The sequence below is a fragment of the Polypterus senegalus genome, chromosome 7 (assembly GCF_016835505.1).
Source record: "Polypterus senegalus isolate Bchr_013 chromosome 7, ASM1683550v1, whole genome shotgun sequence".
In the NCBI taxonomy this organism is placed as follows: Eukaryota; Metazoa; Chordata; class Cladistia; order Polypteriformes; family Polypteridae; genus Polypterus; species Polypterus senegalus.
This window is the reverse complement of record NC_053160.1, coordinates 29,148,751-29,168,800: the sequence shown is the minus strand read 5'-3', so window position 1 is coordinate 29,168,800 and position 20,050 is coordinate 29,148,751. Positions and strand designations below refer to the sequence as shown.

General features: G+C 38.6%; 1 protein-coding gene across 1 annotated transcript in view; it reads left to right on the top strand.

The window, feature by feature from the left end:
• The window catches only part of LOC120532426 (corticotropin releasing hormone binding protein), a 42,070-nt gene that overhangs the window by 18,416 nt on the left and 3,604 nt on the right, over positions 1-20,050 (top strand). Inside the window, exons 5-6 of the mRNA XM_039758405.1 lie at positions 9,160-9,308; positions 18,105-18,216. Of these exons, the coding sequence (XP_039614339.1) occupies positions 9,160-9,308; positions 18,105-18,216 (261 nt within the window). The remainder of the gene's footprint in view (positions 1-9,159; positions 9,309-18,104; positions 18,217-20,050) is intronic.

The following is a 20,050-nucleotide window of genomic DNA, read 5'->3' as shown; positions in this document are numbered from 1 at the left end:
GTGCTCAGGTGGAAAAATAGCAGAAAATGAGAAAAAGGAACTGGAAACAAGAGTCAGGGGCAAGCCAAGATCATAAACTAGGAATTTAATATTTCCAGTGTGAAAACCATAAGACATGAAGCAAAAATAAAAGTCAACAAGATGAACAAAAACTCGTAAACAAAAGTTAAAACAAAATTTGTACTTTGAACTGTAAAGAACAATGATGATATCCACAATCTCGGACTGAGACTTGGTCTAACTGGCAACCTTTTATTTCATCGCCACTATAATGATGTTTCATCATGGAAGGATTTTGGGGTGACCCTATCCTAAAACATTAGATACTTTTATTTCCACACCCAGACTTTTTGTTACGTAGGTCCACACATAAGTCCTCCACTCCAACTCTTGTTCACCTGGGGGCTCATGTATAAACGGTGCGTATGCGCAAAAATGTTGCGTACTCCCGTTTCCACGCTAAAATCGCGATGTATAAAAACTAAACTTGGTGTAAAGCCACACACATTTTCATGCCCGCTAAATGCTTGGCGTGCGCAAGTTCTCCACTTGGTTTTGCAAACTGCGGTACCCAGTATCAAAGCAGTGCTTTTGTTCAAGTGTGGATTCCCTTTCTTTTTTAGATGTACATCCCTGACATGGCTTTATAAATACATTGAAATTAACCACATATTGTTTATTAGTTTAAGGCCTCTGATTGTAATTAACCTGTAACAATAGAATGGTCCATGGAATGGCCAAACTATTCCAAATACCATAGCTGCTTTAGCGTTGTTCCTCTCAATGCACCACTCAGACTATTTATCCCACTGTATCTGAGTGTGGAATCACAGCTCTACAGCAGCTGATCAGAAAGAGAATTATCAGTATACAGTATCAAGCACACACTGCCTCAGCCATGCACACTATCTATTGAACTGCTCTCATATGGCAAACGCTTCAGATTATTACCTGTACTGACCTCACAGTTCAGAAACAGTTTAATTCCAAGAACTATAAATGCACTCAATCAGTCCATCAAGTGCTCCTTGTAGAACTGTTTGTACTTATAAGTACAATTACCTCACTGTAAACTTGCATTACAGTTATAATATTGCACAACCTGAGCCACTTTATAAAGTGCGTATTTATATATGATGACAATATCATTTTTAAGATGAAATGCAGTAAAATATGTTTATTACATTATACAGATAAAATGTTAACATCATTTAAATAATCTACTGTATATTGTTAATAATTAAACATGTTAGGACACGGTGTCAGAGCGCTACCTAGCTCCTGCCTCGCGCTGTATTCTTGCTGGGGTTGGTACAACACTGGAAGAATAGATGGATAGTGTAATTAAACATGTACTACGAAGATATTTCAATGTTCAATGTTCCTTAAAAGTTTTGAAGAATCGGCGTTCTAAACTTACAGATGGCTTAACATCTATTACAGAGCTGATTGTGTGGTGATTGGTTACATGGAGAAAGAAAAGGAAGGACAGGAATTGGGGGTTAGTACGTTTGAAAGAGACAGTACTGCTGCAATAAATTATTTCATCGAAGGTCACGCATGGCACAGCAAGCATCTTGCGGGAGGCAGGAACAGTCTCTGGGCAGGGCGCAGGCTCATCACTGTCACTGCACCACCGTGTTCCCATGTTTAATAACATCCTTTAACTCCTGTCATCATGAAAATGATATCAAGTATACATCTCAGTATATAAATTATTCAGAGAGCTGTAATATCACAAATGTAATGGATTCTGTGTCCTGTAGGGGGAAGAGAAAGCCCGTTTAAGAAGCACGTAGTGATTCACACACATAGAGCACATAGAAGAACACATACAAAACAAAGCATTTAATGTGCTACTTTAGTTATGATGGAATTTGATAAACTAGTAAATTAAACGATTTAAAGATGAAGTTTCTGATGTTCTACTTTAATGACAAAATAAACTATGTGATTAAAATGGAAATTTCAAGATTAAAGTTTAAAGTCCCTATTTTTTTTCTTTTCTCTGTACCCTGATAAGCTTTCATATGACACTCAGACGGTGGGCTACGACTCGCCTTTTCATGGCAACTTTGATATCTGACAATTTCTTTTTTATTTCGGGCACTATGCAACTTTGTGAACTTGAGCTTTCGAGTTTCTCCGACACGCTATGTCACTCGATCAACTTCCTTATGTTGTTTATACCACTGTTTAAACTAACAAATAGTACGTTTTTCCTTGCCTCCACTTCGTTGAAATTCTTCTGTTTTCCCCCGTGATTTTGCCATTGTCTTTTCACAGAATGCTGAGCTTAAGGGCTATTTATATTGATTTGCATATTCAAAGAGGCATAATTCTGGGAGGAGTTGGAGAGTGGCAGGAGACGTGTGCATGTGCGTTACTTTTCACGCTGACCGGGATTTATGTAATGGAAGAACGTGGAAGTTGGCGTACGCTTAGATTCATGCATCTGGACTTTTTTGTGCGTACGCTCATTTTCACTTTTGTCCGTACACCATGTTTTAGTGTGAATTCTATGCACAGCATTATGCATGAGGCCCCTGGTCTGATAAGAGACACAACACACAGACACAATGCACTTACCGTCGGGACTATGAAATCCGACTTCACTCAAGACTGACTGCAGCTGTACTTCACTTCTCCTACTTTCTTTATACCTCAGACAATAAGATAGAGCAGCAAGGAAAGCAAGAAAAGCAGGCAATAAACTTTTATTCAGCTATTATGGATTTTAACATTCTTGAATATTCTTAATGTGTGAAAAAGCAAATAAAGGTAAATGGGTGTGGCAAAATCAACAATACAACCAGGCTATTTCAGGAGCTGCCATAGACAATGCTGGCCAACACATCTAATGTGTGTGACATTCAGTCTCTTAAGGTTACATTTCTGAGTCTCATTTTATGGGTCTTCTTATTTCTCCCTTCTTCTCCTCCTTCGTAACTCTTCTTTTCAATAATACTTTAAGCTGGTGGCATTTTAAAGCTTTTACAGTAAGTGCCAAGGTGAGGCAACCCTAGCCCATCTCTGTCCAATGTTTCAACAGACCATATTAGCACAAGTTCATGAGGTGTGCATGCACAAGATATCCAATAGTTTGAGACACACATGTTGAAAGACCAGAAAATGAACAGTTTGCCATTTAAAATTCTGACTTTTCATCTTGCTACACTGCCCTTTTGCATTAACAAGTTTCATTTTTGCTAGTTTAGCCTTTGGTTTGTTGCCTCTACTAACACTCCCTCTGTTTATGGTTAGAGAAGTCATCAACTGAGATCAAAAGTTCATGTAAAAATAATAATAGTAAAATTCATAGTTTTTTTTTCCGAAAAAATGCCTTTGCGAAACATTTTAAAATGAAAGTAAGAAAGGAATTTAAAACACATTTTTAGCATTATTAAATATCTTATTCCCTAACATATGTCACAGGATACCCACAAATGCTGGTGCCAATAAGGAAAACAAAATGGTGAGGAAATATAGAAATACAAAAAAGTTACAGAATGTCAAAAATGTAAAATAAAATTCTAATGCAACAGGAAGATTCCTCATAATCATAAAAAACCCACAGGGCCTTGGAAAAAGGGTGTGCAACATCATTAAAGAACTGCAGGAATAAGCTGAAAAAAACACCCATATAACTTGGCTGCCACAGAATTATGTAGGCCTGAACAGCTGCTGAGTTGGTGGTGTGATGTATAGGACAAGAACTATCACAATCACTGCTAGAATTAGCATTAATTAGGGAATGATTACTAAACAAGATAATAATAAAACAGAGGTATAGTTCAGAAAAGAAGGCAAGAAAACAAAAACATATTCAATATTAAACTTTCCTAAATAATATTCGAAAGACGATGAAAAAATGAAACAAAAAGAAATGACACATGAACCAGGAATTAACGTTTTAACAAGGCTCAAATCTTTAATTAGGGGGTCCCAGAACTCCCCTGTACCCCCTGTTTTTTGCACTCTTCCTGGGTTCCTTTGGATGCTCCGTATTGCATTCTGATGATTACCCTTCTGAAAAGTGCACTGAATATTAATGATAATATGTTTCACTTTGTACTGGAGTAAGAAAATGGACATCACTGTTATGTTATGAGCAGCACATTTTAAATAGTTATTTCCAAGGAATAATTCCAAATAAATAAAAAATAAATCCAAATGGGGTTAAGATTTTTTTATATCCAAGAATTTGCCTGAAGGTTCAAATAAATTTGTTGCCTCCGGAAATAGTTTTAATTATTTTTCTCATTATTTTTGCATTTTCATGCCACCATTTTGGTACCCTCATTCTGAGAGCCTGTTGTTATGACACATCTCTTGGTTACAGAGAGTCATGGTTTTCTTTAGCGATTGTTTTGTTGTCATCAGCACAACACTTTAAATACACTCATGACAGATTGTTCAGAGTCCATGATTTGAATAAAACTTGTGTGGGTTACTTTTTGAACTCAGGTTTTTGATCTAATAGCTTTCCCCTTTGACTTCTACTTTTGGTTTCTCTTTTATTGGCTTGACCCATTTCTGACTTAAACTATCCCCCCTCTTTCTCTTATTCTTCTCAGCCTTGGGGCAATACCTGCTCAATATCTAACTTCAGTCACACACTGTTGAAAATGAGTGTATGTTATGTCTGGCTGGGGTTCAAATTAATATTTTATGTCTCTTTTGTTAACTTTTGATTCTTTTTATTTTTCTCTATTTTTGGTTGTGTCTATGTATATAAGCTGTCTGTGTTATGTTCCATGTGTTTTGGGGGACCACCTGCCAGTCACCACCCGGAACTGCCCTGCACTCTATAAATCCAGAAGGTCTCCCACAGTTCCTGTCGGTTCATTTTGATTGTGGATAGCAGTGGCGACTTTTTGTGCTCTTTGTGATTTTCTTGACATTTTCTGGATTTTTGCACCTGTGCTCTGTTTTTAACTTCGGCTTAGTTTCTGTTTTGGGAATTTGTTTGCTTGGGATTGCCTTATTGCTTTAGGCAATTGCTTTATGGTTTTGCTCTCAATGGAGCTTCATGGGCATTTTTATTAGAAATAAACATTTTTTATTTTATAAAGACTCTACTAGGCCTTTTTTGTACGTAGCTAGGGTTTGACAGTAAATCCCCCTTGAAAGTGCCTTTGGGATTTTCATAATTTAGGACTCCTGGTCCACAACAGAATGAACCGCCAAGAACAGTAGAAGACGCTCCTGATTTATAGGGCAGAGTGCAGTTCGTGATGGTAACTGGCAGGTTACCTCTTGGGGGACCACCCATTAAACACAGCGGAGGCAGCTTATATACATAGACTGGCGGTTCTCAACCTTAACTTAAACTACATAAAAATAAATTTAGAGTTAGATAAATGTCGATAAAAGTTAAGTAGGTATAATAAAACTTGTAGCAGTGTAACAGCAGCAATAAATATGGGAATACATTTTATTAGGGTTTCAAAAAACCGTTAGGGGGGCGCAATTAAAACTGTTATGAGAACTCAGTTTGCAAATAATTAAAGGTTGAGAAACGTTGACATAGACAAAGCCAAAAATAAAGAAAAATGAACATATTCAACATAAAAAGAAATAAGAATGAACAACGAATACATCACACATGAATTTGAATTCTAGCCAGTGGAGGAAGCCGGGCTGAGACATGACAGTTAAGACTGACCTAGAGTAATTTGAGTAATATATATTAATATATTACTTAATATATATATACTGTATATATACAGTATATATATTGCGCAATATAAAAATATGAGAAATAGAGAGAAACATTTTTAGGGATCAGATATTTGAATGATACAAACAGTATACTGTGAAAAAGAAGATTCAGATAAAGATCAGTGTCTCAGGGAGATCCTCACAGTGGTGGCAAATGAACAGCCCTTCATAAATTGGTCTTATACCACACTGAAGGATAAAGAGCAATGTTGTCACCAACACCTTGGCTAAAACTCCCTAGAGTGGAGGAAAAGGATTTGGTAGGCAATGACCCACCCTAGGAAAATCCAGAAAATGGCCATTAAACTGATGATGATGACATGCAAATGTCTCATGCTTGCTGCTCTGAGGTACTGATAAAATATATAAATAGTAAGTAGTGGAGGAAAAGGATTTGGGGGGCAACAAGCTAACCTGGGGAAAATGGATGGCCACTAAACTGATGATGATGAATGATGATAATAATGTGCAAATGTCCCCAGCTGGCAACTCCGAGCTATTGATAAAAAGTACAAGTAATAAGGAATGTTAGGGATAGTCTGCTTATTAAAGGACAAAGCAGGAAAGACCACAATTAAGAACAAGCGTTACCAGTGACAAAAGAAGCTTAGTGGGAGGATGATGTGCATAGGTTCAGCAGGTGATTTACAGCTAGTGGTTGACCTGTGGCAGTGCCATCATTCACTTGTTCTAGAGCTCCATTAACAGCATCCATTGTCATAATGCACTTTACATTGTAAGCCAGATTTTAGTTAACATTAAAATGACAAACTCACAGGAAGAATTAAAGAAAATGAGATGAAACCAGAGGAGCAGCTGCCTGGCAAAGAACAACAGTGCCCACTTTAGAAAATGACCACAGATCTAGAAAGTGAGATTGAAGAAGTTGAGCTTTATAGCCTTGATTTAACGGACGTTCCATAGGGAATGTCCACATGTTTCATCTGCCCTTAAAAAGCATTCTGGAATCCCAAAAGAAAAAGGATGAAGAGCAGTCAGCCTAACAAACATGCTGAATGTCAAGACTTTTTACAGTCATCTGACACCTTTATTGAGGAGGCAGCAGTGCATCTACTGGTGGCGGAAGTGACTGGACAACCCAAAATTAAACCAAGATTAAGGTATAAATTGGACCCTCCTGCCAGAATGGAGTAAGGCTTAGGTTTTGGGCAAAGTCTTTCTAGCAAGAAGGGAGATAATTCATAAAGTTTGGAAAAGGAAAACAGTTAATGAAAATTAGGACTGTCTTAGGTCTGATTGCGAGAAGATAAGCGGACAGGCAATTACTCCATACAGTTACATATTAAATATTTAAAGACTCCAGTTAAACTGGAAAACAAAACAACATCTGCAGGGTTTCAAAAAGTCCCCGGGCCCCCACTGGGCATTCAACCTAACATAAATGTTATTAAGTCACTCTTTATTGTTTTTTTAAGATCTGTCTTACAAGATTCAACACAGTGGGTCGTGTGACAAGTTGGGGTATCCGCTTTCATTCAGTGGCTGCACTGGGCTTTGATCAGTTTGGGGGGGTAGTGTAAAATGCCACATCAGAGGAACTGGGAAACTAAACAGAGAAAACTAACGATGAATGATGATTGCAGATTCACTGAAGAAAATTATAATACTATGCATAAATAGGGTATTAAGGGTAGAACTTAATTGAAGCTACGAAAGAGCAAAATTACAAATGTAAGATTTTTGGAGTTTCTTTAAATTTTCCACAGTGTTAGCTTGGTGTACTTCAATCAGTAAAGCATTCCAGATTTTGGTTCATAATAGAAAAAGAAAAAGACAGCTTCACCACTTCTTTTAAGCTTGGCTTTTGGAATAATAAGCAGAGCATCATTAGAAGATCTAAGGCAGGGGTCGGGGAACTTTTTTACCCATTACCCCAAAATTTGTCTATTTAAGTCACCGTTACCCCCATGATTTGAAAGGAAAAAAAAATCGTTGTTTTTAAATTCAAATTATTTATTGAATCTTTTTTCAAATATAATATAAAAATAAAAGGATAAATAATAAAAAAATAAAAGGACAACATTCACTTTGCGAAATGGTGTTGTTTCATTTCGGAAACAATGACATCAAAATTAGGGCATTTAAAGGGATCTACAACCCAACTGACAGTATGTGAATCAATATCTGGAAAATAAGTTGAGAACCGCTCTTTAAGATTGGTAAGATGCCTTATAACTGTGTCCTTGATGTTGTCAAAAGTAATACTTTCACAATCTTCCAAAAACAAAGCTAATTTTGAAAAGGCTGCCATCTTGTTTTGTTCTACTTTCTGTCTCCAATATAAAGGCTTTGATCCAAACGCTGATATCTTTTCTCTGGCTGAAATTATGTTGATGTTTCTTCCTTGCAATTCTTTGTTCAGTGTATTCATATATTCAAAAATATCAGTTAAATATGCGAGATATGCAACCCACGAGGAGTTTGTGAACTTATTTGCGAGGGCATGCTTTTGATCGACCAAAAAGTTTTCAAGTTCAGTTTTGAGAGCCCACACCCAGGTCAGAACATTTCCACGTCAAAGCCATCTTACTTCAGTTATTGTAGTCGCTGGTGGTGGACTCGATGCATCTCGTTTGGCTGCTCCGTGGCGAATCAATCTTCGGTATCTGATAGAATTAATCTTTGGCCGTTTGCCACCTCCTTTTAATGGATGTGTGCCCCCCACCCGCACAGTGTTACCGCTTTTGTGTTCAAGGCGAGGTGAAGTTATAAACATTGGTTGCAATCGGACCGGGAGCTCACTCTACGAGATACGTTCATTTAGATATGCCACTTTCTAGTGCGTTAACAGATCAGGAAGAAAGATGTAAGTCGCAACAAGAAACAAGCTTTTTATTTATTTATGTACCTATGTCTTTACTGAGTCCTTATTACCCCCGAAAATATCACTTTTACCCCAATTGGGGTTGTAATTTACCCCTGTTCCCCGACCACTGATCTAAGGTTATGACTTGGAATGTAGGGGGGCAGACACTGCAAGATACAGGAAGGAGCAAAACTATTTAAGGCTTTATACCCCGTTAATAGTATTGTAAAGTCAATTCTAAAAGACACGGGTAGCCAGTGTAATGATGCTATAACTGGTGAGATGTGCTCAGATTTTCTTTTTCTAGTTACGATTCTTGCTGCTGCATTCTGGACTAACTGTAAACGATTCATGTCTTCCTTAGGTAGTCCTGTAAGGGGTGCGTAACGGAAATCTATTCGACTAAAAGCAAAAGCGTGAATTATTTGGTGTTATAAAGACGTCTTTCTTTTGTAATTTTCCTTTAATGGCAAATGCTTCACACCCAAATCTAGCCATGATCTTTTACTGCAAATATGTAATTTGTCTCACACTCAGCTGACTGAAACTGAAACATTGGTATTGTGATTTATGTAATGTGCATTATCCACTTCTCTTTCTCCTACTAGCATGCAACGTCATATCCCAAACTCCAGAGGGGAGCTTCACCATGGTTATTCCTCATCAGCACAGAAACTGCAGTTTTTCGATTATTTATCCTGTTCAAATCAAGATAGCCGAGCTGACTCTGGGACACTTTAATGACCTTCAAGTAAAGGTAGGGGGAGCAACAGAAACTGGATAAAATTGTAGAATTGCATCATTTGTCATATTTTTGTTACATTAAATACTATTAAACCTGACTTGGTGTTTGCTCCATCTCCTTTCCATTCAGGACTTGACTCTGAAAGTTTCTGTGTCTGAGGCTCAGCTTCTCTGTCCACTTTCTTCTCATCCCCTTCTTGATTTGGCTTGTTCCTTGTCGCTACTTTGCGTAAAGATGCCCACCATCCTTTAGCATTACACACAATTTAGAAGTATAATGCACAAAATCACCAGTGTTAAATTAAAACACTGCTACCCTATATACAATTTTAAGGGCTACGTTTACACTACTAGAGTTAGTTTAATGCTGGTGATTTTGCTATGAACATGCTGCCATTTTCTTTCCCTTTAACCATGAATCTTTTTTTTAAATACCTCCAAGACCCCTCATCCACAAATTGTTCAAGAGGTATATCCAACATCTAAGAGCGTTATATTGTGTAACTGGCCATTGACCTGCACTGCCACTACTGTTCCTTGTGTGTCCATGGTGCATTCCTCAATACAGAGGTGTCAGAAATTATTCAGACCCCTTCATTTATGACACACTTTATGTTACAGCCTTATAATAAAATCTTGTAAATTCATTTTTCCCTCATCAAACAGCACTCAAAAACCCAGAATGACAATATAAAAACAAGATTTTAGATTTTTAGCATTGACACAAGTATGCATACCCTTTACTCTGTACTTCATTGAAGCACATTTAGCAGTGATCCCAAGCAGAAGGATTTTCTGCCATTCTACCCTGCAGATCCTCTTAAAGTGTGTTGAGGTTGGATAGAGACCATCGGTGGACAACTTTTTTCAGGTCACTCCAGAGATATTCAATTGGGGTCATGTCTGTGCTGTGGCTGAGTTACTCATGAACATTCCCAGAGTTGTCCCTAAGCCATCCCTATGTTGTCTTTGTTTTGTGTCTTGGGTCATTGTCCTATTGGAAGATGAACCTTCCACCCACTCTGAGATCCAGATTGCTCAGACGCAGATTTTCATGGAGGATATTTCTATACTTTGCTCCTTCCACTTTTCCCTCAACCCCTTATAGTCTCAAAGTACTTGCTACAGAAAAACAATCAATCCCACAGCATGATGCAACCACAGCCATGCTTCACAGATGGAATGATATGATAAGCAGTGCCTGGATTCCTCTAGAAATGGCGATTAGATCTGAGGCCAAACAATTCAGTCAGACCAGAAAGCCTTGCTTCTCACAGTCGGAGAGTCCTTTAGGTCCCTTTTTGTAAATTCCAAGCTGGCTTTTATATGTAATCTGACCATGTTGCCATAAAGGTCAATTACTGGAATTTTACAGTGGTAGTTGTCCTTTTGGAGATTCCCCCATTCAGGTTCTCTGCAGCTCAGCTAGAGTGACTACTGGGTTTTTGACCACCTCTCCTAGCATGGCCCTTGTCTCCCAATTGTTCAGTTTCGCTGGGCAGCCAGTTCTAGGAAGAATTGCTCCAAACTTATTACATTTAACAATTATTGATGTCACTGTGCTCTTGGGAACCTTCAATGCTGCAGAATTGTTTTGTAGTAGCCTTCCCCACATCAGCACCCCTAATGCTGTCTCCACCACTTTTACATTTAATATAAGGTTTTCCTCTTTACAACATTGGAACAGTCTAGAAGAGAACAGACCATTCAACACAACAAAGCTCACCAGTACTATCCACTTAATTCTTCCAAAATAACATCAAGTCGAGTTTTGAAAGACCCTAAAGTCCTACTGTCTACTACAACTTATTCCATATGTCTATGGTTCTCTGTGTGAAGAAAAACTTCCTAATGTTTGTGCACAATTTACCTTTAGCACATTTCCATCTGAGTCCTTGCTGAACTCATTTTAAAGTCTCGATCCACTATATTTATTCCCTTCATAATTTTAAACACTTTAATCATGTTTTCACTTAATCTTTTTTCCTTAAATTATAAAGGCTCAGCTCTTTTAATCTTTCCTCATAATTCATTCATCCTCTATGGACCCAGAATCAGTCGCTCTTTTCTGGACTTTTTCCAGCACCGCTATGTCCTTTTTGTAGCCTGGAGACCAAAACTGCACACAGTACTCCGGATTAGGCCTCACAAGTGTGTTATAAAGCTTGAGCACAACCTCCTTGGACTTGTACTCCACACATCAGGGCGCTATATAACCTCACATTCTGTTAGCCTTCTTAATGGCTTCTGAACAACACTCTCTGGCAGTTGTTTGTGATGAGTCCACTACGACTCTTCAATCCTTCTTATAAGGTGTACTCTCAATTTTCAGACCTCTGATTGCGCATTCAAATCTAACAGTTTTACTTCCGACGTGTAACACTACATTTACATTCAGTCACAAAAATGCCCAAGCTGGTATGCTGACCAAGTCCCTTTGTAACGATTCAAAGGATTCTGCCAATCCATCTGCAAACTTAACCGGCTTGTTATTTATCTAAATCATTTACATATATTAAATACAGCAACGGCCCTAGCACTACTGGACACCACTCTTAACGTCACCCAATTCTTTTGATGTTCCTCACACCATCACCCTCAGCTTCCTGTCTCTGAGCCAGTTCTGCACCCATCTACAAACATCACCCTGAACTGCCACTTCATTTTGTTTGATGCCCAACCTCTCATGTGGCACCTTATCAAATGCTTTCTGAAAGTCAAGATAAACAATACATGCTTCACTTTGATGATACTCCTTTTAGATAGATAGATAGATAGATAGATAGATAGATAGATAGATAGATAGATAGATAGATAGATAGATAGATAGATACTTTATTAATCCCAAGGGGAAATTCAAATAATCCAGCAGCAGTATTATTGCTTCTTCTTAGAATTCCAGCATGTTGGTAAAACATGACCTCCCCCTTCTGAACCCATACTGACTGTTTAGTAAAACCCTAGTTCTTGCCATGTATCGCTGAATCTTATCCTTAATTTCTTCCGTTAATTTAAATATGATGCACATTAAGATTACTAGCCTATAGTGTCTTGGATCTTCCCAATCACCCTTTATATGTAACGAGATAATATCTGCCATTTTCTATTCCATCAGAATTTTCCCAGTGTGTAGTGACTTCCTAAAAATATGTGTCAAGTCACAAACGCCAGAAAATCCAACAACAACCAGTAATACTTACAAAATAAATTTAAAAAATTCAAAATCATGCAAAAACATCCAACCTGAGCTGACCCTCTAATGTTCTCATTTCTAATCCTATCCATCCTCATCACATCCAATGCAAATCTTAGCATCTTTAACTCTGCCACCTCCAGCTCTGTCTCCTGCTTTCTGGTCAGTGCCACTGTCTCCAACCCATATAACATAGCTGGTCTCACTACCGTCCTGTAGACCTTCCCTTTCACTCTTGCTGATGCCCATCTGTCACAAATCACTCCTGACACTCTTCTCCACCCTGCCTGCACTCTCTTTTCCACCTTTCACAATCCCTGTTACTCTGTACTGTTGATCCCAGGTATTTAAACCCACCCACCTTTGCCAACTCTACTCCTTGCTTCCTCACCATTCCACTGACCTTCCTCTCATTCATGCACATGTATTTTGTCTTGTTCCTACTGACTCTAATTCCTCTCCTATTTAGAACATATCTCCACCTGCTCTCTTGTCATAATCTTGTCTGTCAACCTGTCCATTAACCCTGCAAATAAGAAAGGGCTCAGAGCCAATCCCTGATGTAATCCCACCTCTACCTTGAAGACATCCACCATAATACTCATAGAAATAAAAGTAAATAGTTTTGCATTTGAGCCAATACAGGTAGCATCAGCTTCTGCGTAACAACCAACACTGGAAAAGGGACATTTATTAATTTCTAGGTGATTTCCAATGGCAGGTTAAGTAGATAGTGCTTCTACCTGAGCCATGGCCTTAAATTCCACGGCTCTTCAATATCTGAAGTTTGCACTTTCTCCTGACCTCTACATTGTTTTGTCTCTGGGATACTTTGATTATTCTCACTCATTCCAAAGATGGGCTAGATTAGGTTAATTGTTGCCTTTAAGGTTGGCTGGTGACACTGAGTGTCTTGTAATTAACTGCTGGTCTGTTGAGGGTTGTTTCCCACTTTGTGTCCACCGCTGCCTTTACTTTTTCTGGGTCACATAGTGAGTTGGAAACTGGAATGGACCTGATGACCTTGTGGTTTAAAGTCTAGTGCTTTATCTCATGCACCACCCTACCTATTGTTATCTAAATTCCTGTGAAATTAATTTATATCTTTTCTTAGAGGCACAGACATCTGCAAGCATTTTTCTGAAGGTGTCTGTTCTTGGCTCTTGTTACATTAAGATCAAAGTAGATGAAGTTTCTTGGGTTGTGTAAAGCTGGGCCTTTCAAGCTGTTTTTCAAAGATGTGCTAAAATGTAATTGGTTTAGGAGGTGATTAAGGTATGATGTCTATTAACCTTTTCAAAGTCAGGAAATTGCATTTTTGGTGCAATCATTACATGCTATTTGTTAGGTTATGACACCTTAATGTAATAAGAATGTTAAAAGGAGGTTCCAACTTTGACATCTTCATATAACATAAAACGCACAGCACTTTCCACAGGATGAACTTACTTTCCTACAAAACAGTATATTTAGGAAGTGATAGAAAACATAACTAGGAATAGGTGGCCACATACATTGTTATAATAGATTAAAGTAGTAAAACATTCCAAAGGAGGCATCATGCGTCATAGGGTTAAATACTGTACATCAGAAATGATGTGTCTTTTGTCCTGTTTATAAACTAAAGCGGAAATTAGCTGTTTTGCTCATGATGGGGTGATTCTCAAAATAGAGCAATTCAAGGAGTAGGCTGCTTCCATGTGATTTCCTTTGCCAGATCTTCAACCTGCTTGTTATTGGTGATGCATCTGTTTTGTGAACCAGTTAAAATGCCTTAATTTTGGCATCGGTTATTAATGGAAACGCTGGTCTCAGATTTCAAAATCCTTCACCTTCCTTGTTCAACGCTGTCTCAAAAATTTTCAGCAGTCCAAGTTTTGTTACATCTCTGGGAGGGATTCATGTTTGTGTTTAATGTCTCTTTTGTTCATTTTTTGATTCTTTATTTTTGTATATTCTGTTCATCATTTATTTTTGGTTTTGTTTATGTTCATATGTAGCCTGTATTATGTGCCATGTGTTTCATGGGTGGTTCCCCAAGAGGCGGGGCAACCTGTCAATCACAGCCAGGAACAGCCCTTCACCTTATAAACTGGAGGGTCTTCCATAGTTCCTGGTGGTTCATTTTGAATGTGCTAGGTAGTGGAATGTTTACTTGCGTCTTGCTTTGTTTTGCTTTGTACTTATTGTGATTTCCTTGCTTTTTGAACCCGTGTTCTGTTTTTGACTTCGCCTTGAGATTCTGTACTGGGACTGAGTTTGCTGTGGATTGCATTCTCAGGCAGTACCCTATGTGCTCTAAGCAGTTTCTTGTGCTACAGAGTTTTTTTTTTTGTTGTTGTTAAAAATAAATCTTTTGTTTTATAAAGATTCTTCAATGTTCTTTTGTTTCTGTCTGGAGTTTTGATGGTAGTCTCCCCTACAGGCTAATTTTTTGGAAGTATTTATGGGACTCCTAGTTTTCTACAAGTTATATATAAAAAGAGGACAACAATAACTTTGTTGGGTGGTTTCTGTGCCATACTTTTCTGCCCTGGACACAAATACTTACAGAGCAACCAATTCTTTTTAACCTCCTTGGTATTAACTACAAATGTTACTCGAACTCAGAGTTCTATGGTTAAAGCCGACTCAGGAGCAGGATTGATGTGTAACAATACACTTTATAGTGTTAAGCCCAGATAATTCTTGAGACAGCATTCTGCTGCCATCTAGTGGGTAAAATAACATGCTTAAAAACATACAGTATATATATTTCTATTTTCATTCTAAGCATATGTCTATGCTTTCTTTCACTTTATGGTAACTCTAAGGTAACTCATCAATATTCATGAGAGGGGTGTAGCCTCCAATGAAAAACCATGGCAAAAGAAACATTTTAAAGACAGTTTTAGAACAAACTGAAACTGACCCATTGAGATAGTCATAGTACCATCCATTATCCAACCCGCTATATCCTAGCTACAGGGTCACGGGGGTCTGCTGGAGCCAATCCCAGTCAACACAGGGTGCAAGGCAGGAAACAAACCCTGGGCAGGGCGCCAGCCCACCGCAGGGCGCACACACACACATACCCACACACCAAGCACACACCAAGCACAATTTAGGATTGCCAATGCAACTAAGCTGCATGTCAATGTCAATTTATTTATATAGCACATTTAAAACAACATAGTAATGCTGTGGCCAATGTGCTTTCCAATAATAGAATAAAATAAAAACAAAACAATTAACATAAAAACATAAATAGAAATAAAATATATGAACATAAAATAAGATACGTAATAAATAGAAATAATGTTCTATAATCACAAAGAGGAAATCATCAGCATAACTGAAGGTCACGGAATGCAAGTGAATAGAAATGAGTCTTTAATATCGTCTTGAACAGTTCAATTGTAGACGACTCCTTTATGTGACGAGGTAAAGAGTTCCACAGGCGAGGAGCAGCAGCTGCAAACGCTCTGTCCCCCTTAGTTTTACACTTGGTACGAGGGACAACAAGAGACAATTGACCAAAAGATCTAAGCGCTCTGGATGGCTGGTGTAAAACACACTATAAATAGGCAGGAGCAAGCCCATGTAAAGATTTAAAAACTAGCAGCAAGATTTTAAAATGAATGTCTTTGGACTGTGCGAGGAAACTGGAGTACCCAGAGGAAACCCACGCAGACCCAGAAAGAACATGCAAACTCCACACAGGGAGGACCCAGATCTCCTAACTGCGAGGCCGCAGCACTACCACTGCGCCACTGTGTCACCCTAGTCATAATACTGTACGACCAAACTGCTATGATATTCTGGAGAACTCGGCTGCATGAAACTTGACATTAGCTGTATGAGAAAAAGGCAAAATAAGTGCAAGAACAAGATGTTAGCCCCCGAAGCTCTGTTCACAATGTGGCAACTGTCAATGTTTGTGTAAGGAGAAAAGTGGAAGTCACTGAGACTTGCACTGTGGTAGCCTGGAATAACACAAGGGACGCATTCGTCATGTTGATCAGGCACCGACATCCTACCCTCTCGTGCAAGCAATAGAAAAAATATAAGAAAAGTTTGTAAAGAAACGCTAAACACGCCACTTCTATCCTGATTGCCGCAATGGGCTGTGCGTTGGTGACTGCCTCAAACATATCACAAATCAAAATCATTGCAGCAGTGGACACTACACATACCTTTTCTACTGTATTTATGTTGACATTTTGGTATTTACAAGTTTCTGTTAGACATAATGACGTTTTTTCTTATTGAAAAAAATGTCATCGTTTTTGCTTGTTTTTCCTGGGGCAAACATAATGCTAATGAAGTTAATGTCCTATGAAGCTGTCCTATTCACAAATGATACAGCAGTACTTGGTATTTTCCCAGCAGTAGGGCCACAAGTGTAAGTTCACCACAGATGCTCCAGTTGTAGTTGTTGTACTGTAAATGCTGTGGACGACAGAGGTTGCTGGTGTCCCTTTAACCCAAACAGACAAACACTCAGGACACAGGGTAAAAGCACTGAGAAGTATTTTTATTTCTTCTCTTCTCAAAAACAGTACCCTAAGCATCACAGCTACAATAAACAGGCAAATAAACACAATCAACACAATTCTCGCTCTTGTCTTTTCTCCTCCACATCTCCCAGCAAGCTTTGTCCACCTCCACCCGACTCTGGCTCACTTGCTGGGTCTTCAGCAGTCCTTTTTATAGTTCTCAACCCAGAAGTGCTTCTGTCCTTCTGTTCATGTGACTTGCTAGCACTTCCAGGTCAGAAGGAGAACTCAAGTTTTCTTCAGCCCGGAAGTACATCTGGGCTTTCATCCCCGTGATTGGGTAGTACTTCTGGGCTCTGGGTGAGATGTGACTCCCCAGGTTCTTTTGCAGCATCTACTGGCGGAACCCACGGTACCCAGCAGTGCTGTGGTATTAAACTACATGTCCCATAGTGCCCTGCGGGAATCCAGGGCATCGCTGCAGTCCAGGGAAGCTGCCATCTAGCGTTTTGGGGAAAGTAGTGTCCCAAAGAGGTTGTCTTCCCCCATCCTTCCAATCTGTGGGCATCCTGGCCGGTTTGAGCTGCCGGCCGTCTATCACAATGCATACTTATAATAAATGAGGAAGTCATAGAAATAGGCGTATGAAGAAAAATGGTACATGATAGGAAAACTAAAAGGTGATTTTTGTGATCAGCAGGCCAAAATCTATAACGTACACCCAAAAGTGTTCAGGAAGTAAAATCCTTGTTATTCCATTGTTATACGTTATATAAAATTGTTTTGTTAAGTAAAAAACATCTCATAAAAATGAAGAAAAATATGATTATGTGTTGTTTGGTCACAATGCAGTTCACTTGGATAATTGTGCAGGATAAGTTTGGGCCATGATGGTTTGCTATTTTTTTTTTAAGTGCTTTGGAAATTTTTGAGGTTGGTGGGTTTCCGGCTCTATACAAGTAAATAAAAAAGATCAGACTCTGTTTTAGTGTTCTACTGTACAGGTTAAACCATATCCTTTACATAGCCCAGTTGTAAAATAATATGAAAGCTAAATTATCAAATAGTATGAAGCCTAAATTATTATGCCTACATTAGAAACCACTTCCTTCTTTTATGATGTTACAATATTTTTTAGAAACCCCGCTGTGGAGGAGCAGGAGATTTTGTGGAGCTTCTTGGAGGAAATGGCGTTGATCCATCCAAGATGTTTCCCGTCGCTGACCTCTGCTACTCATTCAGTGGTCCTGGTGAGTATTTGAGATCCTTGAAATAAAAACTAGGATCCCAAGTTAGCATTCCATTCCAAAATCTTTGTCCTGTTTCTTTAATTTTGTAATGGTAATATGAATTTAAAAAGTAGTATAACAGCATGATCACATCTTCTTTCTGTTTTTTTTCTAAAATAACAGTGTTTCCAAAACCAAAAATTGAAGAAGTTGGAGTCATTGGTTTTTTAAGTTTATTTACCATACAAATATTTTATTCATGCCACACACATAGTGGTGAATCTGCCTTGCTAATTTATAAGGATCCTGAACCCCAGACCTTCAAATACCTAATCAGAAGCAGACAGGACTAAAAACTGAGAAGCTACAGGACAGTCCAGTAGTTTGCATTCAAAGTATAGCACTGTAGAGAAACTATACTGATACCCTAGGTCAATATTCTGTTTGAGGCATGGAGGGATGGGGTGGGTGTAATTGGACCAGAAATATTTAAGGACAGATGCCCTTATTGACTCAGATCACCCTTAGTCGAGTTTTACAACGCACAGTGACCTTATTCTAACCCATGGTTATAGGGGTAGACTTGTTGATTGAAGAATGTTGGGAAAGATTGGTTAGTGTCTGTGGTAACACTAATGGTGGTCTGGATAAGGTAGTGAACAATTTGAAGTGAAGGTAGGATGAATCTGGTATCCATTTGAATCCATCGCTGTTTGTGAAAGAGTTTGTGTTAGTGACTAGAGAGATATGTTAAGGACTACTATTGGAACTCTTGTATGCAGATGATCTCATATTTATTGCAAAAAGTGAAGAGTTATTGAAGTAAAAAGATACTGAAATGGATGGCTAGTCTGGAGGTGAAAGCCCTCAAGGCAAATCCAAAGAAGGCCAAGGTGATGGATGGAGACGAAAGGGGTAGGAGGGTTGGAGGAGGAGTGTTTGAAGGGCATCAGACATATGCAGTGGAGGTGTTGGAAGAACCTCAATCCAATGCACAGTTTGCCAGAAGTGTGTGCATAAAAGTGTATTGGTGTGAAGGGTAGTCTGCAGGTGGCATGTGCGGTCTTTATAGAAAGTATATGGAAGGTTGCAGAATGCTGATATAGTACGTTTATATTTGGATATTGGCAACAGAGTTGTTCTGGAGAAAATAAGGAACTTTAGCTACTTAGGTTATATCCAAAATACAGAAGGAGGTGCAAATACTGTAGTTACAGCAAAGGTTAGAGGTGTGTGGAATAATTCCAGCAGTGTTCCCCCATTCTGACTTGTGAAGGTGCCTCTCTGGCATTGGATGGTAAATTTTATGAAATCATTTGAGAAGTAGTATGCTCTGTGGGTGTAAGATATGGCTGAATCTGGTGGAAGTGTGGAGTGTCATTGAGTGAGAGGAGGATGAATTCTGAGTTAAGAGAAAACCTTGGTGTGGAGGCAATCAGAGTTTTAATGTGGAGTACCAGAATAAGGTGGTTTGGGTATATGGAGGTGAAGACAAAGGATGATTAGGTGAAGAGGTGCACCAAGATTGAAGAAGGAAGAAGATTGAAGGTGGTTGGAGATGGTCTCAAATGATATGAAAAGTATGTATAAGTGGAGGAAAAAATTTTGGGGCAGGCAATCAAACCTGTTTATTTCTGTAAGAACTATATAGTTAGTGTAAAATGTCCCTCACCCAAACCAGATCCAAACAAACAAAGAGATAACATACTAGGGAATAGCTGTTTTTCACTAAACAAAGAGACTTTAACTTACTTTAATATTTTACTCATTCGCCACAGCAACACCTCAATGCCCTTCCAACTCTACCCACACTTCCCTCCTCCAATTACATCTTCAGAGTAGCTAGACTAGTGCT